Here is a 27,425-nt window from a genome sequence, read left to right as displayed (position 1 = left end):
TCCTTTGCAGGAATCCCTGGCTTGTATGTTCGCTTACTGTCCCGCATTTCTCTAATGTGTACTTTAATTGCAAATTTCCTTTACAGTACACCCATGCTCCAGTCTGTAGGGAAAAAGAAGAGAGTAGGAATGCGGATGTAGCAATGTTTTTAGATATCTGATAACAAGTCATTTCTATGGTACTTTTGTCTTACACTAACAGTGATACGTTTTATTTCACTGCAATACCACCATGTTTATAATTTCTAGTCAGTGGAGTTCACCTTTGTAACCATGATGCTTAGTACAGTTGTAGATATCTGAAGGAATGTCTGTCCCACTACATTCACTACAATCACTCAAATAGACGAGTGCCGTTTCTTTCAAATACAATAAGGAAAAATATAACATTGACTTTTGTGCAACCTTTTTTAAAAACTAAACAAATCCAGCATTTTGGAATCTGCAGGTGGATTATTGAAAGTTTCCTTTTAGTTAGAAATTAGCTGTTATTTCTAAAAAAAAATAAACAATCTTCCATATGTAAAATTAGAGTGGGAACATTTTTGGATAGGCAAAATAAAATGACCCTGGTCCTCTGTAAGATGCACAATTTTAAGATTTTACACTTTAGAAAGGAAGCACACGCTTGTTTTGGTTGTGTTTTATTGGAACAGAAGCACATAAAACATGCACATTGTAGATAGGACTGGAATGTCGTGCTTGTTCTTTTACTGTAGTTTTTATGCACTGGTTCAGCCCATCCAGTTTTAATATGCTCTCCCTGTACTTCACAGGTCTGCTACATGTACGCCAAGTACCTCACCTGAACTGTCTGGCAAGTAAACTCCCCGACCACAAGGACCTGGCCTTTAAGCTCAAAAGAAAACAGTTCAGCATTGAGGTAAGTTGTCAACATTACTCAGCATAGCCAGGGTTTATTCATAAACAAAACATAGAGTTAAGGGTTCTAACCTCTTGTTGTAGTTTAACGCTGTCTCTTAGTCAGATTGTTCCGTTATATTTTGTTGCGCCAATTGTATTCCTCTAATGTGTTTTTTGTAAGTTAACATGTAACCATTAGGTTAATGTAACCATTAACCTAAAACAAGAGCTGATTAAGTAGATAAGTAATTATTTATTAAGAAAGCCATTACATTTGATCTCATTCACCATGTTCATAGCAGTGCTGAAATGAAGTGCTGATTATAATGAGAAGTCTCTCACGTTAGCCAAGTTCTTCCAAACTGTTTTTACTATTGGGTGTCAAAATAAAAGGTGATGCTATTGATTATACACTGTTGCTGCCACACTTAGTCCAGTGTAGTGTCAAGAGGCAACAGAGTGAGAAAAACCTCATGAAATGCATGAAGACATACTGGTGGCAGTTGTCCTTTACATTTTTGATAAATCTAAAGAAGTATGAATTAATCACCAGTCAAGATATTATTGCATGGACATGTCCCCAGTCATCTACGATCAGACAAAAGTTAAGCAACGGCAACAAACATGGTTGCACTATCAGAAACATTTTAAGCCACAGTAGCTCTCAAGGGAACAAACTATGTACGGTAGGTGCTGCTCACTTCATCTGGCAGGTCGCTGTTCATTCACTCCCCACCTGGCAACAGCCGTGACCTGTTTAGAAAATGAAGCAGTAGACAGTCGCTTTACCTCAAACTGAATAGTGGCAATGCGATGAATGGTGTTTCTTTGGTGGACTACAACTACTTTGGACAGATGCAAGATGACATAATGCTTCATATCCCTCCAAAAATAGTAATTCATATATTGACTCCTCTAACACAGGACTACAAGACACTGCAAGGCTAGGTAACATCAGGCAATGAGAAAGTCAAACAAACACTGCTTGCACAGTGAAGGATTGCAATAGGCATTTGGTGTAATGTATGTTTGAACAGAATGCGAGAGGGAGGAGAGCTGAAGATACCTGGAGGAAGAGGGAGAGTATTGTATGCACCAAGCCTTCGATTCACCATAACGTCCAGCCATAAGTACTAAAAAAGTAACCTGATGTAATCAAACACAAATGCATACCATGCTATAACAACAAGATGAACTCACTTGAAGAGAAAGAATCCCGTAGCTGCTGAAAACTACACACTCTTACAAACGGTGAAAGTAAAAAGAGCTGTCAAAGAGTTTAGCAGGAATAAGGAAAATCACTTCTCCGCCTGTGAGATAATGATGCTGCATGCCACATTCCTGACTGGTGCTGTGTTGGGGACTCTTCTACCCAGTTCATCCATGGGTTGAAGTGAATCTTTCAATTTGCTGCCTTATTTATTTCTTTTGAACTGAACAAGAGCACTGCTGACTCCAGCTGCATCAATGACAGTTGGTGGCCTTTGTGTTGCTTCTGAGTGGGCTGCGACTCATTTGGAGACCCCCGAGAAGAAGGTGGCGAAGGCGGTTAGGTCTGAAAAGACACCCTCAACACCCCTGGCAGAGCACAGCTGCTGCAAAGTGAGATTGAGCTGGTGTGTATATCAGTCCACAAAATGGGCATTTTGGTTTACTTCTTCAAGGTCTGTATGCTGTGGAAATTCCCGCTCATCAAGGTGGCACCATCGTATGTTTGTGCGATCAACTTGTCCCTTAACATTAGTTTATCCACCACACTTATCATGGTGTGAGTTAGGCCCACAGCATGTTTTATCCTTAACTTTCACAATCTCTAAAAAACGTTCTCTCACTGTGTTGTTTGACAGTATGTATTTCAATACAAGCACCAGCTGGGATTTGCAGGACACATCAGTCGTTTAGCAACACACAGCCTCATCCCCTTGCATAGCAACTTCCTCCCTGTACACCTGGCACATGTCGTTCAACAGCTCATTCTGAATCGTGCTAGAGGACCCTTTGAAAACTGGCCTTACATTTCCCTGTTAATTTGGGTAGCTATGTTTACTCTGTTGGTACAGAGTACACGGCATGTACACAGCACAGACAGATTGTATGGCCTTTCTATTTCTTCATTCATTTTGATTAATTATTTCTTATGCTCTTCCTGTCAGAGACACATTCATTTTGCATGTGTCACATCATCACTCTCACTCAGAGCAATCAATCTGTCACTGAACTACCACTCGAGAGACAAATTAAGGGGCCCTCCTCTTAGCTCAGGCTCATGATTGGTCCTCATTACATTATCATTACCTTATCACACCCTCTGGTCCTTGGCTCTTAGTCAGTCCTATTGTCTCAGGCAGGAGGTGAGGGGGAGGAGAGGAATGCCCACCCACCTAAACCTTCTTCGCATCCTACGGTCAACCCCTTCTCATTTTCTGCCAGCCTTCACCATCCGTCTAACCCTTTCTGCATTGGCCCACTCCCCCTCCTTTCTCTGACCCCCTGAATAGGCCACTCCAGTATAGATTTATGTGGTCCGTAAAAGTCAAGGTGGTTATCCTCAATGGTCTTTTAATTAGGCTTCTGTATTGGGCAGGCCGGGGGGCAGAGGCCTAGAGCATCCCTGTAGCTCTGTGGGGCCTGGATACTGTGTCTTATATCCCAGCAGCACATTGTTAAGACTAAGCTTTGTCTGCCTTCCTTGTTTAAGGAGCTTTATTGGAGTTTTTTGTTGAATGGTAACCATACTCTTGTTTTGCCCTCAAACACATAGCATTAAAAGAGTGATATCCAGAGGACTTTTCAAAAATCTAAAATGGCTGAGATGGTTGACACAGAAGAGTACATAATATGAAATGTCAATCACAATCCTTGGCCGTTTTTATGTGTGAGGGAATTTCCCAGAGAGCATCGTATCATATCACCAGTCATGCATCAAATCAAGCAAAACACACATTGTAATACTCTATTATTTTCTCGTGTCAAGTTTCCTGGCTCTTTGATTGACTGTCATTAATTTGTACATCAGTTTAGATGGAGATGTCACAAAGGTATGAGTGCATGTTGGCTCTGCGTCCCTCGTTGCGGAGGTTGGTTTATAACAGTATACATGTGTATAACTTTTCATGCAGGACTATCGTTGTGCTCTGACTATGTTGCTCATCACATACTGTGTTTGACCTGTTGGTCAACTGCCTCGGTGGGCCTCTGATTGACACATGATTGGATTTTAAGCCCAGTGTCTGGTGTGTGACAGCTCACACCATCCCTGCTAATCACCTCATTTACTCAAGCTACAGGACTCCTCTGCCTGGGGCAACATAATACAGCATTCTCTTACCAAGTGTTTTTCTGAAATGCTCACAATCTGTCTTCTTCCACATATCTATCGGGGTAGTGATAGATCATTTCTCCTGCTGCTATGCTCTTCTTTCAACTTTTGACTTATTTTTCATATTTTAAATGCAGCAAATCAAGCCTCACTCTGTGTATCATCTATCTGGATTAATTTGTGTGGCGGTGAATGACAGGTGAGTGACAGCGCTAGCTTCTCAGTTGGGTTAGGTCACGCAGCTACATGTCACTCCCAACTGTGCATGGAGTCATGCTAGTAACTAATTTTTTAACTGCTGTTTGACTCACGCTTTTATCACCTAGCGCTTCAGGAATGCGAAAAAGTATGTGTTGGCTAGCACACCAAGTACAGGTTTTGTCAATGAAGACATGCTTTTGTGTTCAGTTATTAGTACTAATGAACTCCTAATTTGATAGGTTTTAGTACATTAATTCCCAGCCCCATACTTAGCACCATCATCGAGGTTCTGTCGGTTCCGTGATAAGGTTACCACAACAACGGTTGACGTTTCCAAGAGTTCAAACTTCGGTTGATGAGCAGTTATTAGCCATTACGCCTGAAGGAAGAATTAACCCATGGCCCTGTCTGAGCAGGTAGGGGAGTGTTAGGTGTTAAGACAAGATTAACACATACTCATAGACACACATACACAAACATTGCTTACTCCCACACATAGAGAAATTGACATTCATGCAACGACACAAACACATACTTCTTGAGAAACGCAAGCACATACAAGTGACACGCAATGCGTGCGAGAATTGTCTCTCACTCACATTAAGCCGACACAGGCTTCTGTCACTACTTTCAGAATGCAAGATGCTTTGAGGATGAAGCTCTGAAGAATGCAGATGGTTCGCAATTATATTCTCCTTACCTTTGTTTGACCCTTTAAACTGACAGGCAATGTGCCTATGGGGTACTGGGGTGCCAGAGGCAGGTCACAAGGTCAAATACAGTATAAGACGGGGATTTGTGTCAAATTAGTCTTCTCCTAGACGGGGCTGTTTGGAGGTGTCAGTGACTAGTTATGTCACTTGGATGACTGTTTAGCCTGAGCAAATGTATTGGCTTTAAGGAAAACTGTGTAGTCTTGGGAACTTTCAGTGTTATATGAATGTTTTCTTCATTTTAAAGTCATCATTGGAGAGAGTCAGTGAAGGAAAGATTGTAGTGAGGAGGATGACATGTGATAAAGGTCCTGGGCCAGATTTATAGCCAAGATCTCGCTGTGTCTTATGCCACATTGATTAATGTAGGTTATTGTCATTCACACTGCCCAACAGCCAAATACTTAGAATGTGTCTTTTAGTACAACAAGCAAAGCTAACAATCAGGTATGGTGAGCGCAGACCCAGATACCTGCTAATTACTGATAACAACATATAAATAAAATAATACTTAAATTTCACTCTATTTTAAAACTGGAGCACAGACGTCTAGGACGGTCTGTTAGTATAATTAAATTTGGGCATTTTAACATGGGGGTCTACAGGGATTGACTTGCTTTTGGAGCCAACCTCAAGTTGCCATTTGAGGAACTTCAGTTTTTGGTTAGTTTTCCAGCCCCGGAGGTTGCCACTTGGTTTGACGCAAGCTGTTGTTGGCCTGAACGGCAACAAATAAGTGCCCACAATAGCAAACAGACACGGATGTCTCATTTTAGCCAAAGTTGGGCGTTTAAGGTAATTTAAGCTCATTTGATAGATATAGTGCTAGATTGACTATGCACTGTATTTATAACCCTCACATGACCAACTCTGCAAATATCTAAAGTTGTCTAGTGTCCTTCCATTTAACATGACATGAACTTGACATCAGCTGAGTTTTATTTATTTTTGAGCTGAGTGGAAGCAAAGAGGGAACAGAAAAGGGGAATGAAGAGGATGATGGTGCTGAGTAGAAGAAGACTTAGGGGAAGAGGAAGCTGAACTGAAGGAGTCCGAGGGAGGTGTATAGAGTAGGTTAATGTTTCTTGGCATGTCCTCAAAACATCTTTAAGACAACGCTTGTGTCTGCCCCCTGTTGAAGCCTGTGGGTGCCGAGGGAAGGGTGTTAATGGACCTATGTGAGGAACAGAGCGAAGGCTTGGAGAGGAGGGGGGAGGCATAAGCAGAGAAGAGCAGTTAAGTGATTCTCAGGTCAGGTCTAATTAAAATGAGGGCTTTTCCTCAGAGGCACCAAACCGTCTTATTGAGAGAGAAATAAAAAGGGAGGGAAAGAAAGAATTATAGAATGCAGAATGAGTTAGACAGAGACCCAGTCCTCAGGGCTTGTTTGTGTATTTGCTTATATGTTTGTTTGTATTCCATGCCTGGTCGTATATGTGCTTCCCCATGTCTGAAATAATGCTTGGTACTAAAGATCAGAGAAGAGCAATGTTGAAAAGAACTGATATGGGGGAAGAACTGAACTGGGTCATTTAATGTTTACTTCCATTAGCGGATCACAATGACTATTCTCAGACTGAGAGTAAACTAAATACAAACAATAGGCTTACTTGATGTCTTAAACCTATTAGTAGCATGCAAAAAAATCCTTAGGGTCTTCATACATCAGCCTGTGATTCCTACGCCTGCTTTGGGAATCACGATCAGATGGGAATGGACCTTTTGGAATAATATTTCAATTGAATAATTTATACTTCCTCCCTTGGTGCACACCAGCCTCTGTCGCATTTTGGCATAAGGTGTGCTTATGGTTTGTGCGTGTATGAGAAAGAGAGAGAGAGAGCCCGGTGAAGGCCAGTTAGTGGCACGCGATCAGACCCCTCAGACGAACAATATTCACAACATACATCAGATTTACATCTATTATTTAACAGGGATTTTATCTATTCTGCAAATGTGCATGTGTGTTTAAAAAGGCCCCGCTTGTAAGGTCTCTGTGCTGAGTCTTAGGTGTGTGGGGGGTGCAAACATGGGCATTTTTATTTTGGTTTGTGTGTCACTGTGTTGTGGTAAGTACATAGACGTCTTAAATACTGATCCAACACATGCCAAATCTCATAAACAATCCACAGAGTTTTTTGGCTGGAAATGGGAATGTGGCCTCACACCGTGGCATAAGTGATCCGTGTGAAGTCAAAGTATCCTGAGCATGGAGGATGTGCTTGTCCTGACAAGGTCAAGGTTCAGAAAACATTAAGGACACTGGCTATAACAGGCACCAATGAGGTTTTTTTTATTAAATTGTCAAACGCCTAGGGAGAAAACATAGCAACAGTTGTGTTTGCTGTAGTCGAGTCAAAGTGTAGTAAGAGAATATCTGAGTCTTTGCCAAATGTGCTGCCCTCTATATTATATCAACACATTGCTTCAACGTTTCTTGCAAACAGTGAGTATTAAAGGAAAACAAAACAGGGCATATGGGCTCCTCCTGCCAGACTGAGTAAGAGTGTGGTCTGCCCAAACTCGCCCTGAATGTGAAGCTGTTTCATCAGTAAGCAGTGAACCCTTAACATGGTCCATGCACCACTCAGACCCCATCAGACTAGACTGGCCACATGGACTCAGACCTGATTATAGTAGCCCTAGTTGTCTTCAGCTCCCATTAGAGAGAGAAAGGGAAAGATGCTGTAACTTGCATGCCACCCTACATCCATGGGGTCTAGCGGTACTATAGGGTATGTGTGAGTGTGTTCAGAAAGGGCTCGTCATTAGCATAATGGGAGTGACTGGGGAACCATAGGCCCCCTGGTGCTTATAAACTGGGTCTTCACTGTATCCTTGGCTTCTAAATCATATATTGTTATCTCCTAATTTTGTCCATGCACTTTTCTGTAAGTCTTATAAAAAAAATTGTTTGTTTATTTGCAAAAGTGCTAAATGTGTTCACTGTTAATCATGTGCAAAACTTCTACTGTTTCCTCACAGTCAAGCTTGATTTATTGTGTTGTTTTTATTCCCTGGTCGTGTAACCCTAATACTTGGACTTGGTTGTTAATACAAACTAGTAAACATATGATACGTCAACTATATATATATATATATATATATATATATATATATATATATATATATATATATATAATATATATCTGTTGAGTGTTTAATTTAATAGACATTCAAATAATTAGTCTTTCTGCATATTAGACTACAGAGAATAGGGCGTTTGTCGGAAGCTACATATTGGTATTTAAAAGTCCAAACACTCAGTGCTCCATAATCCAGACATTCAGCGCTCTGAACAATCTCCATTCTATAATTGCACTGAAACACACCAACACAGTCTTTATAGTCTAATTGTGAATTGAGCGTGTTGTGTCTTAATCTTTTACTGAAACACTGTTAACGTTGTTATTGAGACTTGAATAAATAGTGGCAGAAGGCAGAGGTTGCCCTGTTTTGCCGGGTGTAATTCTAAAGCAGCCAAAATGAAACAGTCCCCTCACTGCTGTCCACAGAGAAAGTTAAAATTGCCACCATGGGCACAAACGGCTCCATGGTCGGAGTGGTTCAAAGGTGGAATGTTGATCCGGAGCAGGAGCATCAAACTCAGGAAGGCTCTCTGCTTGGGTCCTAAAAATAACTTTCCCACACTCTCACTGCTCAGTGTCCTGGGGGGTCAGGAGGAGGAGTGTGTGTATGTATTTCTTTGTGTGTCTGCTCAGTGTTTATGTATGTTATGCTGCTGTAAAGTGAACACGTTTGAAAACACAAACAATGTGTCTAACAGGATGCTGTCCACACCAATGTTCTGATTGGTTTACTAAATATGAGTTTACTAAAACATTTAAGTCTCTTCTTCCTCTCCAACAGTTTGGCAGAAAAAACACTATTTCTTACCATCATTTGGTCACCAACAGAGGAGTTGAATGGACACATACTTTTATATATACTGTGTATCTGACCAGTTACTCTTGATTGGTTGAGGGGCATCGTCGTTTGTTGAAGACGCCCGGATCAAAAGGACCTTCTTTTTTTTTTTTTTTTAAGTTTGCTATGCAACCACTGATTGAGTGTTATTGTTAGCTTAACAGAAACCATAAATTGTACACTACCTAATAGTTAATAGTACAGTTTATATTAATGAAAACAACATCTCAAGTACTGCACTAATTGGTCTCCAGGCTACGGTTGATGAATTCTTATAGGTTCCTTGGGTATCCGGCAAAAGTCCCTACAGAAGGCTTTAACTCATCCCAATAGATAATGGGTAAAAAGCGTAGATGAAGTCAGCTGTTTTTCAACTTGAGGTGTTCAGGGCGCTCCTGCAATGCGTGTACAGCGGCAAAACGCAACGCAAAAAGCAGTGAGCAAAATGCACTCTCATTGAAAACAATTACATAAAACATGCTCTGTGCTCTGTCTGAGAGAGGCCTTAGTCTTTTTTTAACTGCTTTCTCTGTCAGCAATCCCTCAATGAGTCCTTGCTTGACGAAAACAAATTGGGGGTCTTGATCCTTTTTCTTCTCATTATCTCCAAGCACACCATAAAGGCATTTGTTTCAGCTAATCACGGGAGCTACTTAACCCCTGCTACTGTGAATATGGTTGTATTTAAAAAGGATTCACCCAACAGTCAACACAGAGTTGTTTAAAGTGGTGTTGGCCATTGAGAGAAGTTGGCCGGCAGCTGAATGTAGCGGTGCTCATGAATTTTATGAGGGCAAGTGTCCCTGTCCTTCAGAGTTCACAGGTGGCTATTGAAAGGACCAACCAGAGGATGGAGGATAGTTAAGACACATATAGAGCCCTGAATAGACTTTAATTACACTCAGCAGATGAGCCACAGGGCCATTCGAAGGACAAGCCAAAAGGCAAGTTAGAGGGCAAGGTGATGGCGCCTTATCAAAAGGCCCTCATCCATGAATTAAGGTGCATGTTTGAGTCAGTTGTCTTGTGTTTATGCAGCTAAACTGAAAAAGAAATGGTGTGTGTGTGTGTGTGTGTGTGTGTGTGTGTGTGTGTGTGTGTGTGTGTGTGTGTGTGTGTGTGTGTGTGTGTGTGTGTGTGTGTGTGTGTGTGTGTGTGTGTGTGTGTGTGTGTGTGTGTGTGTGTGTGTGTGTGTGTGTGAAGGTGGGGGAGGCACTGGTTGGGAGAATACTCCAGTGTGTGGCTTAACCAAACTTTCCTTTTGTCCCTAACAATGATGAGTGATGATGAGTGACAGGGGTGTTAGGAGTGGGATCTGGGAAACAGAATGCGCCTAAGCAGTGCTCACCCAAACTCACACAAAAGGCAGCAAAAGGTCAAATCTGAGGCAAGCTTCTTATCCACTGGCATATAATATTGCGCCATGTTATGTGTCACATAATAAGTTAAAATATGTCATGTCTCTTTGCTTTGCTCCGGCTGACGTGCCAGTATTTTTTATTTTTTACTACCATCCTGTAGATGATTTTGAAAAGGACTTTGCAGTCATTTTGAAGTATACATATTCTGTCAGTTATTGATAATAAAAAGCAGTTCCACTGGGAGTCATATCGCATTGACCCCATGAGATAACTCTGGCCTTTTCTTTGCCCTCATTTTGAACTTTAATAACAACAGAGTTTGCTTTGAGGTACTTTTTCTCTCTCGCTCTCGTTCTGCATCTCTTCCTTTTCTCACCGCAACCAAACTGCATATCAGTATATCCCCTCGCTCTGAAGCAAGTAGGAAAACATGCACAGTTGTCCTTTTGTTACGCAAAATCCATACATTCTGCTTACACTGCCCAACATTATAAACAGAAACCCCTCCCTTTACCCCCCCCCCCCCCCCCCCCACACACACACACACACACACACTATGCCCCACCGCTAGCTAGGGATGAGGAGGACTTGCGTGCAAGTGTTTCCCATGAGGCAGTTGTAGACGGAGGGTTCTGAGGCCTGAGGATGGCTCTAGATGGCGGTTAGCGAGGAACCTGTTTTTTTTTTTTGCCTGCTCTCCTCCTCCCCTCCCCCTTTCTGAACTCATGCAGTGATCATAATGGTGGGTGACAGCTCACCTCTCCCTAGCGTGCCTACGGTCCTCGGAGCGTTAGACCCCCCCGCGTAACCCCACCACCACCCCCCAAGTCCCGGAAGGCCACAAAGGTTACTCCATATGTTAGTCTGAGGATTCTTATGAATCTTTTTTTTTCTTTCCTCAGATAAGTATATTTTCTGTCAAGTTTAGAAAGATTTTTATGCATCAAATCAAATCTGGTATATTTCTGCTTGATCATCATCATAAATATATCGGCCCAGTATGGGGTCTCTTTCATTGTTTAATTTATTTGCTCGGTCATCCTCTGCCTCCTGTTCTTCTGTGTGAGTTGAGACTCAGTGGTGTGAAAAGATCCAGGGCCTGGTGTTTCACATCTATTAAAGGCTTCATGTTTGGAGAGGGAAGTGATCTGATGGCCTGATGTTGTACGCTCACTTACACAGACTGTTTGTATGGGGACTTCATGTACGCTTGCTTCATCAACCGCAGTGAATGCATGCATATGTGTGTGTATTTGTACGCCTGTGTTTAGCACGCATTTAATTATGACAGTGAACCCTTACATACCTTTGCAAGTGTATAACGTTAGTTTTAAGTCTCCTGCATTGTTTCATTACTTTACCTTATTAGACAAAAAGTCAAGACACCTCAGCTTAAAAAAGTTTGAAGAAATTCAATATTGTTTGTTTGCTCAAAGGTATGATGGGAATATTGTATGTCTCTGTTGCAGATATTAAAGTTTGCACTTCTTGAGTAATCAGAAATAAATAACCTGCTTACCTCAACAAGAGGAAGGATCCCAATCATCGTCCCTCTCCAGATAAATCTCATAGGATATGAGAGTTAACAGCCTCCTTTGATTCACATCCTTAAAAACACTCCACAGACATTCAGCAGTCACCGTTTGAGCTTTCTGCATCAACAGAAGTCTTGCAAGGAGACAGGAGATGTAATGCACAAAATTATAATTAAATCAGTACACAGAATTTCTTGCACCCCTCAGTAGATAACACATCTTGGAGTTTGTTTGTGTCTTTGAATCTTTGCAAGAGTGTTAATGCTTGTGCAAGTCTTGGATAACCGGCTAGTGAAATTGTATAATGAGTAGTGTTCATTGAGAGGAGGGTTTGCGTGCTTAGATGGGCGAGGAATAGCGCACAGAAGCATGTGTAGTGGTGAATATTAGAGTAGGCAGAGTGTTAGCAAGGTCACTCTGTGTACAGAAAGAAGTGCTTTCCCATCTCAAACTCACTCCCTCTTTCCCTCTCCCCCTCACTCTGTTTCTTTTGTCGGACGCTCCCTCCCTCTACTCCTCTTTTTTTAATCATAGTGAGCTTTTTAAGAGTGTTGCTCTCTCTTCATTCAGAGCCTTTTTTCCAACTTAACAACCTTCACATTCACCCTTTTCACCTCATTTGCTGCCAGACACAAAGTCAGCCTGGCATCTTATAAGCTGGTGCCTGTTTTAAGATGTTGTAATCATGTTGAGCATTCAAGCTAAACTCAATTGCTGAACCTAATTTGCCCCCAACCCCCCAAAAAAAGATAGGCAAGCTCATTTGGATGGTCGGACAGAAGTGCACAGACACAGGAGCACTGCTGTGGGAATCAATCTGCAAGCTTAGAAATAAGTGCCAAAGGGTGTGTGTGCAGCTTCCCAGCATCCTCTTCAAACACCCTGCAGGCTAAAGTGGAATCCCAGCCACGCCCCACATATCACCAAATGTGATGTTTGGGGACACATTCAACACCTACTCTGGACACGCAACATTTTATTTTAAAAACAGATGAGCCTTCTATCTTTTCTCAATGCAGTGTTCAAGTGCATCACCACTTCTGGCCTTAATGGCAGCCTACATATCAGAGAGGAGGCACTGGTCTGGTGTAATCTGACTTGTCTTAATTACAGGCAGTATCCCGTAATAGGCTGCTTCCATAGATATCAGCCATTAGAGCAGTGTCTCTGACGGGAGAGGCCTGATTGGCTACGAGGTAGGTGATAAAGAAGCCATGCCTCATTTACCTCCAATTTTTTGTTCACACATCCCTGTATTAAAGTCAAGCGAGAAGATGGCAAAGGGACTGTGTTAAACTGATTTATGTGCTCTCCTATGTGGTGGTAGCTAATCTGCTCCTCCTGATTGCATTGTCAGCAATCAGTGCTGCGCTACAAGTAAATGATTTCACTGGATGGGAATTTTTTTTCAGCAAAGTTTCAATGCACAAGTTTTTCATTAAATGGCTCATTTTCTGGACTCATTATAAATTGATATTAGTAGAGCATTGTGACATAGATTCTTTTTGCGTTGTGAGTCTATCAAGGACCCCGCCCAGGCTGCGGTTTCACATCAACAACCTCTAACCAGCAGCTCTTGTGCGCTAATTGAACTAAACCACATTTGTCCTCAAATAGACTTTACAAACTTACTAAAAGTTTGTCTTCAGACTTTTACTGTTTCCTCTCTCCGTACACACACGCCCTCTGACCGACTCATTGTGTGCTTTCCTTCAGGTTGAGCTCGGCTGCTATGATTTACAGTGATGTAAATGATGACCGGGACGGATAGTGATGATACATTCACAATCCTTCCATCTCACCCATTTATTTTGCCTTTTGTGAGCAGCATGTGATCTGGTGACATGATAGGTTTGAGTATTTCTACAGACTGCTTCACCATTTCATTTCAAATGCCATAAAACAAAGTCAAACTATTAAAGATAATATACCCATTATTAGTATGGAAATTAGAAACGGAACGCCAGAGAGTACTGAAAGCTTGTCATTTGAGTGACAGTTAAAGACACTCCTGGTTCAGTGCACTGTATTTAAGATAGGTTTGATGTTTTTCAAACTCCATATTTGGCATATTATCCTTGGGTGGCAGCTCACACCTTGTTGGTATTTAAGACAGATTTCAACGGATATTACTGGATTGTGGTGGCAGTTACATTTAAGGGTGCAGCTCCCTCATAACAGGGAGGTGTCGTCTGCTGACAGATCACTGTCTGGATGAGAGAGCACAGCAGCATCCTACCTCATTACCGTAGCAACACACTAACCAAGGGGACCGACACACTGCTCGCTGTGATTAAGATGTAAATTTCCTCTAATTGGAATGTAAATTCATACATTTATATGAAGACGTCAGCTGTCAGATTGCAATATTGTGTCCTTTTTTCTCCCTCTCCCCTGTTCCCCAGGCAGGGACTAGGTGCCTGTAATCTCTATCATACTCCCGCAGCCCATCCTGGGATTTGCCGTTTGTTTAATGCTGGGCCCATTGTCCTGCATCCAGCCCGTCATTGTAATGCTTCCCATTCATGTTTCTGTGTTTTGTTGCAGTCTGATTTGCTCTCGCTACCTGTGTTTGTTCCTCCATGCATGGATGAGCCGCCAGGTCTTCGGGGACGGGGAGGGACTTTCAGACGTGGCTGGGGTCATTGGGTGGCCGTATTTTGTGTGTGCATCGATTACTTCTGCTGAATGTTCCTCAATGCAAATAAGTCTGCCACTTTGAGAGGAAGCACATGTATCTGAAGTAATTAATTTTACCCTTGAATGCCAGCTGTGGTGTTTGTGTGACGTGTTCCAAATAGAGCTTTCTCACCGAGAAGGTGTTAATTTAGGGATTTGGCAGATGAAGTAAGTGTGTTTGCCAATGTATATGGCCCATAAAACTGGGATGTGTCGTTTTTGTCCTGCTAATTTTGAGATTGTGCCATTGTGTGGGATTGTTAGATTACATTGTGATATGGCACATTGAGACCCAATAATTGTTTTAATTGACAACATACAAAATTCTCCCCACTCAAATGTTACAGTGAGACTAGATGATGTCATTGTGTGCCCTACAGCCCTGTATCTTTAAATATACTCGCTAATGCTTCAATCTGTTCAAACACTTAAGACTTCCTACAGGATACTAATCCTATTTTCACACTACAAGCTTTACCAATACCTGTTTCAACAGGCTATACTCCTGAACTGATCAGCATGTGCAGCATTATATCTACAAAACACACAAATAATTTACATTCCACCAAAACTGTCTGGCGTGCCAGATCCTGCCCACAGGTCATGTTGATCATTAATACAAACAAAAGCAGCACAATATCCTGTTTGAGTGTTTGTGGATTGCACAGTTCATCAAGCATCTCTGGGTGTGTACTCGAAGATCCTGCATATCTCCTGTACATTCCTCTCAGGCACAGGTAGCGTGTGAAATCTCACAGATCACGCAAACCTAAATATGAAGGAAGTTCAGATGCTGGTGTGGTCGGAGCATTTCTTCCATTTTTCACACGCTCTATGAGAAAGCGTTAGTGCTGAAATGTTGTAATGTGTGTGTGTGTGTGTGTGCCTACAGACCCTAATCAAATAAAAACAGGAGACATAAGCCTTAAGACAATGATGTGTTCACAGTGTATCAGTATGTGTGAAGGGTGCTGCAGGGTTTGACAACAGCATGTGTAGGTGTTGTAAGGTGCAGGAAATTAAAATCACTGGAGCTCCCAGGAGGATCTTCAGGCCACGTCAAGCACGGAGGAAGAAGGCAGAAAGGGTAAAGGGACCGGTCTATTTTTAGGTCCAGCTGCAGGTCAAACTAGCTGAGCCTGCGTAAAAGTCACAGTGGTTAGTTAAAGGGCAGTAGGTTTTCACAGGCCTTACTTTTCGTGTTGTTATGTGACAGAGCCTGGGATTCCCATGTAGACGGATTCAAAGAGTTGAGCTCTATACCAGGAATCCTGACTATGCTGCCCTAACATGTCAACACTACTCCACCCACCTGTGGCACCTGTGACGTTCTCGGCGTGCCCTTCCTCAATTAGCCGTCCATCAGGAAGGAATCCTAATAAACCTGCTCCTTTCATTTCCATACCATCCATCCCTTTCTGTTTATTAAACCGAATCAACAGAGCGGAAAACAGACACGTTGCCAGCCGTTGTTTCCTTTTAACCACAAATCTGCCTCTGGTCAGGTGAACCGGTTCTCATGTGGGTTATTTCCAACTTTGGGATGGGCTCGTACATCCTGGTGTCTTTCAGGAATCATCCCCGTTGCACACAACCCTCAGTGACTTACAGTTCAGCCCATCACCTGGTCGTTCAGGTGTCAGAAGAGGAAGTGAATCATCTCTCTTGGCTGTGGGCGCAAAGAGAAAGTTGCTCCTCGGTTAAGATTTGTAATTTTAAATATTAAGGACTTACCGGTAAATTAAAGATATTATTAATGATGATAATATTTGCATACAGCACATCACTTGCTCGTTTAGTCCTCAGGCTCTTTTGCAACACATTGCCACATGACCAACCAGGCATGGCTCGCCATAGTCACAACACAGACATACAAGGGGAGAGATAGGAAGGAACTGGGGGAGAGAGGCAGACAGAGGAAGGGAGAGAGCGACTATTGTGTCCCCCAGGTATGACATAGTCACTCATGCAGAAAGATCCCACATGGAGGGAGATGGGAGAGAGGGAGTGAGGGAGGGGGCATTAAGGAGCTCTTGGCTTCCTCTCCTCGTGTGTGCCCCCCCTTCCCTGAAAACACATCTGTCTTCTTTTCTCTGCCACACACCTTTTATGCATCCTTTCGCTCACCTTCTCACTCCAGTAACGGAGACTTTTCACTGCTAACAGCTTAAAATGTTTTCTCATATTTTTGCCGGCCAGAAAGTGTAAACCTTCAGAGTGTGCCTTGTCACATTTCATGCCACCTGCCATTTTTTGTCTGACTTTCTGGGGATCAAGCTCTTTGGCTGCGAGTTTGTTCTCTTTTTAGCCGATGTTCTTTGGCCTTTGGACACACTGCTGTTACCATTACCCCAAGCGGTCCGTCTTGCATGCAAATATGTGTCGGCTCTACAGCGATCACCATTTTAGTCCGCGGCAGAGCTATCTCATGGCTGCATGCATTAAAACAATTAAACTTTGCCCCTCCCCCGCCACAACAATCATTTGCGGATGTGTTGGGTGAAATTTAGCAAGAAATTATCATTTTCTGAATCACTTCACTCTGCTTGCTGCGTGTTTGTTTCATTCTTTCTCTTTCTCTGTCTCGTCTTTGAGCTCTTTAAAAGACTTGGAGCCCCCTGCATGTCCTTCTTTTTGCTTCTTTTCTCTGTACTTTTTTTTCATCATTATCCAACAGCACTTTTCTGTGCGTGCAAATGCTTTCTGAACGGCATCCTTTCTTCCCTTTCAGGCTGGATGTCATTGTTGCTGCCTGTGGGCTGGGTGTATTTATTTAGGGGTAATTGGTGTGTGGATGAGTGAGGTAATGAGGTGCATCCACACTTGGCTGCTCCCCTCCCTGAGAGCCTGAGACAGACGTAGCCTAGCTGGGCTCCGGCTTGAGCTGTACCACACTGCTGTTTCCTCCACACAGGCCAGAATGGCTCTTTCATACCCAGGTGGATAAACACAATCACTGGGGCTGATACCTCAATGAGGCGTCTGCAGTTTGAAGTGGTATGTGTGTGTGTGTGTGTGTGTGTGTGTGTGTGTGTGTGTGTGTGTGTGTGTGTGTGTGTGTTTATGCGTGCATGAGTACGCATACACACAGTCCTTGTCTATGAGTCCTTATGTGTGTTCATGTGCTCGTATGTGTGGGTGGAGAGGGAAAAAAACAGCGCTTGGTTGTTGGCCTGTCTATGTCTTGAGTCCTTGTTTGTCTTCCGGCTTGTGTTTGTATAAGTGATTTTCCCTGTGTGTTTGTAAGTGCATGTATATCAGGCTGAGTGGGTGTTCAATGGAGCTCAAGAAGGACCTCTGGCTCTCATAGCCCTCCTGCCAACCTCAAACTGCCCCTGATGTCCTGCAGAGTTACCTAATGATTTCACTTACACCTCCCTTATCTGTCTGGCCCGTGTGGCAGCAACCGTCTGACTCTTCAGCCTTTACATGCCATTTGCTGCCTCATATCCTGTGAAATTCAATTGCACAGATCCAACTGTAGCCAGAGTAGGGGGATCTCCCTCTCTCTGACTGGCTCTAGCTCTCTCTCGCTCTCTCTCTCGCTCTCTCCTAATCTCGCTCCTAGCTATATCCTAGCTACTCGATCTATCCCTCTATACTCTCTCTCTGCTCTCTCCCTCTCTATCTCTCTCTTGTCTCTCTCTCGCTCTATCATCTCTCTCTCTCTCTCCCTCTCTCTCTCTCTATCTCTCTCTCTATCTCTCTCTCTCTCTCTCTCTCTCTCTCTCTCTCTCTCAATCTCTCTGCCTCTCCCTCTCTCTCTCAATCTCTCTCTCTGCCATCTCCCATATTTGTAAATACAAACAAACAGTTCTACCATGACACTTCCATATTATCCCAGTGCAACGTTGCATTTTCGTGTTTTAGCACTTTATAGTTGACGCTTCATTGCACCGCAGTGTGTTGATGACAGACTTTGAATGAGATGTAGAAGTTTTAAACTGGGAAGCTTGGATGTTTGAGGCTGCCCACAGGTGCTCGGCAGATAATATTATGCATAGATTGTTTTGTTGTTATCAGGGTAATTGGTGTAGACCTGCCAGCCTTTGATAGACACACAATTACTGTATGTGATGCATAAGTGGACTCATTTTAGGGCAGGATTTTGAGTTGCTAATGGTGCATTATTCAGCTTTTGGTCTGTCCCCAAAAGTGCCGGGCCAAATCAAACACGCCGCTCCAGGGTAATTGAGGCCCACTCCGCACCCCCTGCAGTGAGCAAGGCAGAACTGTAATCCCCTGACAACTCTGACTTGGCCCCAATCTGGCAGGCCGCCCATTTCCCAGCAAAACGCCTAACTCGCCATCGGGGAGAATGAAGAAGCTGATAGTCACATTTGGAACGCTTTCCAATTTTGTTATTCTTTTCAACTCAACAGCCCTGCTGCAGCCATCTCTGTACTTACGCTTACTTTTTTTATTTTAAACTACTTCATAGAACATAATTGCACTAATTACACACCGTCAAACTGATATTCTTACTCATTAGTCTCCTCAAGCTTTTGTGGTTTTATGATCAAAGGTTTTTGGCAAATAAACCTAACCACAGAAATGCTTCCACTTCTCTTTTAAAACTGTTGCTAGAAACTCTATCACAAAATGAAAGGCTCAGAAATGACATATCTTTTAAAGTGAATTTTGGACTGAAATTCATGTATTTTATTTCAGATGCAGCTTTGGGAAATTAGGAAATTCATCATTTAATAATGTATCTGTAAATGCTGTTCATCATAATGCATATTTTTTAATGTGTTATGCTTGTTATTGTTTTAATATCCAGACATTGTCTCTCGTGCCACTTCTTATAGGGGTCATTTGCAGAGAGGGTATCGCATGCATTTTAGCACTGTCTCTCTCATTTTTAACTTGAGCATGCTTCCTCCCCAGGCCCTGGCTCACTGCTTTAATGGCTTTAGTAATGCTTCACAATTAACACTCAGCCAGCGCTCTGGGTTAGGTAATGGCTGCTGTGTTTCAGGCAAAATTAGAAAACACAAAACAAGAATCCCCCGTCACCCACAGTGCTTGTAGGACCTAGAGGTTACGGGGGAAATGGAAGGTGGTGAATTTTTTGACAGGGCAGCTGAGGTGATGTCTCATTCCCTCTGACATCTTGAACACCCTAAAGGTGGCTTTGCCAACAGTCTACCCAGGAAGCACCTCACCTAGCTGTGGCTAAATATACACAACCACCTGCCCACAGGGAGCATAGTGGAGAGGAGAGCAGAGGTGGAGTTGGGGTAAGGAATGAGGACAAATAGGGAAAGAGAGGAGGACGGGGTATGATTGTTAAAGGTCAAATTTAAGTAGCTACATTGAACGTATTTTGCTATTTGAATGAAGAATATTAAAAATAAGTTTCAACATTTCTGTTTAGTATTTTGTCCGTCATGACTCAGCTTTTCCTTTCTGCGTGTTTGTTCTGTTGTACTGCATCAGTAGTGCAACTACTGCATGCAGTTTGCATCGGAGACAGAGAGTGAGAATGGATCAGATTTGGGTTTTCCAGAGTGCCATTAGGAGTTCAGTGGATTAGTGGAACGAATCATTTCAGCCACTAGCGATTTCTGTACAAGTCCACTCAGAGCACATCAGCTGTTTTCTCATATCGTTTTACTGTGAAAGAGGTTTCAGAGTCACACATAACACTGGTAGGGGGACAACGAGTGGGTGTGAATACCTGAGCCCTTTGCAAGACTGAATAGAAAACCGAAAGAAAAGAAAGGTCGTCTAATGTTTTCCAGCAATTTTGTATTTGTTCTGTCTTAAGCAAACTCATTTCTTTATGTTATGTTGTTGAGATTCTTTTTTTTTTGTCCAGGACATTTTCATTTTACAAAATGCAAGAAGTTGGAAAGTGTCAAGCCCATTATTCTGTAACACCAGAAGTTCTTATGTGTCTCGTCTTACTAAATGAAGTTCCCTCGCTACTATTGTTTAGAATTACCCAAGATATCATCATCACAGCTGTTTTAGTTTAATGCCCAGATTGACTAGATACTAAACCAATTATACATTTTCAATATATTCTTTTTGATATTGCCACATTATTGCCACATTTTAATGAATAGGACTCTTTGCCTTTTAAAACTGTATATTCATGCTTTTTATACATTTACTCAAAGGCTGCATATATTGAACCGCTCAAGACGGACAGTCCAATAGAATGGTAACAATTCTAGATGCTCCCCAGTGGCAGAGTTCAGGCTGTGTGCCTGTGGGCTGATGTGGAGTGAATGGCCTGAGAGGCTCTAGGCTGGTCTATGTGTGGCCCGGCTGGTCCAAGTCAGCAGTAATGACTGGCTTTGACCAGCATGCCTGTTAATGTGAATGGGGTTACTCTGGGCAACACCTTTTCAGCTGGGTCCTATGAAGTCCCCAGTATGGTGGTCTTTGTCCACACAAGGGCTGTCCTCTCAGCAAAAAGGGCTCCTTTTTTGTGAGGACTATCAACTGGTGATGGATTATACCCACCCCCCTTTATTCATCCGGGCAGACTAACAGACACGGATGCATGAAAACATCCACACACTCTCATGCATACGTGCAACCACAAAGACATGAATATTATTACAAACACTTCTGCACATTATCTTACGCAAGTGTTTCGTAGATGGTTAAGATGCACACTTGAAGATGCACACATCTTTCTTAGGTTTACTCGCAACAGGTCAATATGAAATGTTTTCGCCCCGTTCATTTATTAAATAATAAATAATCATTCTTCTCTTCCTGTCATGAGATACAGAGTAGGTACTTTTCTTCAATATTTCTGTTTACTTTCTCTTCCTGTCTTTAAATGATTGATGATGTAGAACTCCTCAGAGACATTCGCTTGCTGGTACATATCTGCATCCAAGTTGTTGTTCCTGAAGATGTTAAGCTGTTAAGTTTGAGTACATGAATGTGAAAGAATTAACCAGTGCCACTTAAACACAACTGCACCTCTCTTCCAGTTTTTGTCTGCTCATTCTGATGCTTTACTGAGGAGTAAACAGAGAATATACATCTATATATTTATATATGCCATTTTGTGCTGCTTGTGGGACCAAGCTGATAGAAAATAGTTTGTGTTTTATTCTGCTATGTACTTCTCTCAGTAGGGGTCTTTTGCCTTACAATGCCATAAAACTCTGTGCAGGAACATTACAAGTGGCAGGTGGTTTGAGAGGAGGTTCACAGACTTGTGGTGGGAGCTTTAACATCATCATGTTAATCCTAGAAATATGTTGTCCTCTTCTGCCTTCTGTCCGAGTATATCCAGTTTTGGTGTGCCTTATTCCATCCTGGTCTTTTCTCATTCCCAATCCTTAGTGAGTGTGATCGCCCCCCCCACACCCCCTCAAAAGGGGTCAGCCACTTACCCAGGCTGACACAGTAACCTCCAGACGACCTTTCGCTTTGCCAAATGTCATGCCTGTAAACTGCTGAACTCCATCACAGTGCAAACGAGGAGACAACAGGAGAAACGGAGGTGTTCTGTTGGACGGCAGGCTGGGTTTAGGAAACCCTAGTTTTACTGGCCGGCTTTGTGCGCTCATGTTGTAAATACCTCTGTGTGACACATGCATGGGCAAGTGGCAGTGTGTGTCTGTCTGTCTGCTTTTGTACATCGCTGTATGCACTTGTAGACTTGAGTGCAACACAGGAAAAAATAATGAATAATACATGGCAAAATATCCTTGGTAATGCTCTGGCTTTTATTTTTTGGTGACTAAAGCAGTGACAGAGCCAGTAAGGAAAATGATCTTAAAGGAATATTTCAAGATTTTAGGAAATACGCTTATTCACTTTCTGTCTTGACGTTACGTTGAGATTGCCCAGCAACCAGCGGAGACTTTAGGACAGTGGTCTTCACTAGTTTTTACGTGAGAGCCACATTGATAGGACAAAGTCAATAGGAGAGCCACTTTTACCGCAAAGTATAAAAAGCTACATCCAGTCATAAAAAGCCTGCCTTAATACTGGGATGATGTTGTCAAACTCTGCAAACAATATTTCTGCTGAAGCCAAAAAACAGTCTTTCACAATTTTTGAGTCTGAGAAGGTTTTTTTGCCCGAGCCAAAATCGTTCAGATGTAAGTTGTCCTGTGTACGAGCCTTTGTTGCCCAGAAAGAGAAGAAAGCTGCCCTATGTTTTTTATTTTGTTTTTACTAACGCGAACGCGAGTATGAAGTGCCAGGTTGGTCGTAGTATCCTCCAATTTAAATGTTCAAATTTAGCGATATAAATTATTTTTTAGCAAATGTCCATATTCATAAGCATGCTGATGTTAACATATTTTTAATGACCTTAAGTTTATTTATTTATATTCTAGCCCACCATGTATCTACCCATCCAATGAGCACATTCACCATGTAGCGCTGATAGACCGCCAGAACTGGCAACTCCGCAGTGAGTCAGTGTCGACCGAGCAAGTTTAAATATCTTGTTTCTGTCTATATTTACATCTTTTATCAATTATTTTATTATTATTTGTAGGCTAATAGAGCAGACACTGTGTTTTAATGGGTTATATGTAATAGCCCTGCTTGTTTTTAGGAAATATCTGTATTGACTCCATAATCATATCTATCACCCCTTTATTTAGCCCACTGCCACGCGAGCCACCAATTAAAGCTTGGCGAGCCGCGCAATGAGTAACACTGCTTTAGGAAGTCACTACTACCAACCAAAAGGAGCCAGGCCAGCTTTCCTCCTGTTTACTGTGTTTATGCTAAGCTAAGTTAACATCTTTTCTTTCAAAGGATGCCTTGCCAATAGTTTGAATCTTGGCTTGGCTGTAGGTAGTGCTATTCTCATGCACATCTGTCAGTGCTCAAAGCGCTCCATGAAGATTACTCACTCTGTGCAGGTCTTGACCGCACTCCGCCATTTGGTGATAAACGCTTTAAAACATTGCTGACAACACCAAGTATTTAAAGTCAGTTGATTTCTAATACTGTTCTGTACTGTGGCATGGTCATTTTTATTTAAAACCTAAACACTGAAAGTGGCTTAAAAACTTTATAATAATAAATAAATGGGTTACCTTGACTATAGTCTGTTTCATAGTGAGTCAAGCTAGCTTTGTGCATTTTCTCCCAAGTGTGATTTTTATAGCAGGGCTTCTATATAGCGCTAAAAAATCTGCTTTTACCAAAAGTGTCAGTGGTGTTTTAACCTGAGGACGTTTATATCAGAGTCATGGTTTGAGGCGTAAAATGTGTGTTTGAGGGGTGGAGGGCACAAGAGGTCCCCCAGATATGCTGTCATAACCCATGCAGCCGTGCTCTTTGCTATGGGCCTATCTGTAGTGAAGGCAGCACTTAGACATGTTTGTACTCTACGCCCTACATCCCCCTCCCTTTCTCCCCAGGCACCATGTCACTCCAGGGGCGGACCAGCACTCCCTGACTGTGCCCAAGTCCATAACACCAACTAAACCTCCCCCCCCACTACCCACCACCACTGGGGTCAATGTGCCCTCGCCCCCTAACCCTACAATGCCCACGGTCCATACCAACACTGCCCTGCAAATAGAAACAAAACCGAACTGAAAAGAGACAAAATGGCCCCACGCTGCTTCGCCTGTCAAAGCTCTTGACAGGCCCGTGCAGAGGCCCCCAGAGGAGGGTTCAGTTGAAGATGATGACGACGGAGATAATAAGTCAAGTTGTTGTGTTACAGCGCAGTTACACTTTGGCCCTTGTTTGTCCATTTGGTTATTCAGAAGCATTGCAGAGCTAACTGATTCCCATGCATGTCATGTTTAGTAACATGACAGATACTATCAAATGCTGTTTTACATCAGCCTGTGGAGCGTGAAGGGTAAGTGAGGAGCGAGCTGTTCAAGAGAACAGGAAAAAACATTCCATTAGGTATTAAAAAAAACCTTGAAATATTGTCAGCTAATCAATTTCCTGTTTGGACACGCTCACTTTTAATGAAATTCATTCAGTTATTAGTGCCTTCCCATTCTTCCAGTGTTTGGGAATATAATTACACTCGAAATGCTTACTCATCTTTCTGCCTGCTTGCTGCCTACTCTGTCAGATGCATTAGCCATGAAGCAGAAGAGATGAGGAGCCTGTGTCTGTATCTGTCTGTGTCTGTCAGTCCACCTGACTGTCTGTAAGCCTGCCTCTCAGATTATCCTGGATCAGGCAGCAGGTGACATGGCGAGCAGGTGACCATCACCCAATTACCAAAAAGAAACTCGAGACGAGCTTCATTGTCGTTCATATTTTTTTTCTTTATTCTGTTATCCCTCTTATATGTATTCATGCCGATCTTTTACTCACTAAACATTTGCACTTACATTATTTGCATGTCAACAGGACAAAGTAGACAACCTTACATGTTTTGTCAGATTTTATACTTGACAAATTCAGCTGATGCTGAATTGGTCGAATAGGTTTAAATTCCTTCATCTCCAACATTACAAGCTACTATAGTAAGTGATGTAGGGAGAATGTCCAAAATCCCCTAGCAAAAAATAAATGTATTGACAATTTCACAAATGAAAAATAACATATGTGAGAAACAATGAAGAAAATAACGTCTTTCAAACTTTCAAAATGACAAAACCTGAACACAAAACTTTCCTGGTCAACAGGTTATTCTTAGGGCAAGGTCAGGGATCGTGTTGCACTCTTTGTTACCACAAAAGAAGAGGAAGGAAGAGCTTCTTTATCAGCTTTTGTTAGGTGTAGGTGGGCTAGAATTACCAAAGTGATGGGATTTATTCTGGGTTGTTTCTGCATTTTCTTCTGGTAAGGTAGCGGAAGTATTCTGTGAAATTTCCAGCGTAAATGTGATGATAGTTTGCTTCTCCAATAGGAAAGCACATCACCTCATTATGTGGGTTTTGGTGTGCTGAAGTTAATACTAGTTCCTATAGGTTCAGCAAATGATTTCCCACACAATGCAGTGTAACTTTAGAGGTGTGAGGGATTACGCCACTGGGATGTGATTTAGCTTGGTTTAGTGAATGGATAGACAGGCAAGTCTGGGAAATTTCTACCAATTTCGTTCTGCTACCATTTTGACCCTTGGCTGGTTGTAGAAATAGGACTGGAAATGAAGGACATTGACCTGGTGTCATGGACAGACGTAGACATTAGTTTACAGTGGCTGCACTGCTCAGGGAAATAGAATTGGCAATAGGTATCACCTCTAATGTGACCACTGTCCATGAATACTGGACTTGTGGTATATATATCCATTCATTATATTTAAATATATATATATATATATATATATATATATATATATATATATATATATATTATATATATATAGTATATATATATATATATATATATATATATGTATATATATATATATATATATATATATGTATATATATATATATATATATATATATATGTTATATATATATATATGTTATATATATATATATATATATATATATATATATATATATATATGTTATATATATATATATATATATATATATATATGTGTTTATATATATATATATATATATATATGTGTTTATATATATATTAGTGTGTTCTAGATTTAATACAATAACTGGAATTTCTTATTCATGCATTCACAGAATATAGCCAGATTGCTTTATCAACATTTCGTCTGTGATTGCTAAGCTTAGTGATACAATGTTCATTTTCTCTCATTTCAATGAATTCATAGAGCTTATACTATGCTGACCACATTACTACAATGATTGTGTTAAGTAGGTGTTTATGGTAAATATCGTGTCACTTCCATGAGCATGTTCCAACATCGGCTAATCTGATTGGAACAGCCCGACCGGTCGTCATGTGTTCCAACACGGTGTTGGGTTTCCCATAGTTCTAAGCTGTACAGTGACACGGGCCATTTGAAAGTGTGGCAAACTCTATGGAACAAATGACTCGTTAAATTAGCACCTAATACTCCAGTCATTAGCAAGCCGTTACCACCAGTGGAATGCCTTTGATGGTGCTGCTTTGTGTGAGTAGGACCTGTTTAAGCTCCAGTTGGAAGAATTGGTCCGTTGAATATGATGCACTTACATAACATTGTAATACTTATAACCAAAAATTAATACAAACCTTAAAAGCAGTGATTTGGTGCCTTTTTTGAGCCATTAAACATTATTGTGATATCTACAAAAAATGTGTATGTGAAGACTGTGAACGACCGGTTACAAGCAGCATGAAACGCCATATTCCTTAAGAACCAGGTCTTTGGGGTGTTTAGTAAGCTGAAGGGAATTGTCCATTGTGGGGTGATATTAGTAACCCTCTTAGGCAAAGCTAGTCTGTGGGCCGGCCCTGAGGGCTCATTTCAAGTGCTTAGTGCTCGTTTGGAGCTTTGTCACCCCTCACCCTGTTGCCAGCATGGCCCTAGCCCCTCTGGCTGTGGAGCGGAGCTGAACCACAGACCTTTACCCCTGTCCGCCACCAGGGAGGGAACACTGACATCCCAACTCTAACACACACTCACTCGCACACACATACTCGCACTAACGTTGTGGCACACATCCATTTTCACAACCCCCCCCCCCCCCCCCACCCCATCTCCACCAATGCACCACAGCCAATGGTCTATTTTCCCGCCGTCCACTCCCATCCAACACCCCCCCTCTTTTTTTCCCCCTCTTTCTCCACCCTCTTTCTCCACCCTCGTCAAGGTTGCCAGGCATCAGAGAAAGACTTCACACACACATACACCCCACTATGCCTCTGAGGGTTTTCCGGATGTCCTTGTTTACATCATGGAGTGTGCAGGTCGTAGGGAAGCAGACTCAGAGCCTCCCTGGTTATGTCTGTCTAAGCCCTACACTGACCTCCATTCATTTGGTGTCAATGC

The 27,425-nt window shown here is 42.1% G+C and overlaps 1 protein-coding gene across 2 annotated transcripts in view; it reads left to right on the top strand.

Annotated features, from left to right (window-relative positions):
- elp4 (elongator acetyltransferase complex subunit 4) overlaps positions 1–27,425 on the top strand; it is a 51,211-nt gene that overhangs the window by 20,592 nt on the left and 3,194 nt on the right. The window contains exons 9-10 of one of the 2 annotated variants that reach the window (XM_029456137.1): positions 777–883; positions 1,789–1,860. In XM_029456137.1, coding sequence (XP_029311997.1) covers positions 777–883; positions 1,789–1,812 — 131 coding nt within the window. In that variant the 3' untranslated portion in view covers positions 1,813–1,860. Of the gene's footprint in view, positions 1–776; positions 884–1,788; positions 1,861–27,425 lie in introns of those variants that run through there. The other variant, XM_029456127.1, reaches the window with a different exon arrangement.

Source organism: Cottoperca gobio, chromosome 3 (assembly GCF_900634415.1).
Source record: "Cottoperca gobio chromosome 3, fCotGob3.1, whole genome shotgun sequence".
In the NCBI taxonomy this organism is placed as follows: Eukaryota; Metazoa; Chordata; class Actinopteri; order Perciformes; family Bovichtidae; genus Cottoperca; species Cottoperca gobio.
This window is presented reverse-complemented; position numbering and strand designations above follow the sequence as displayed.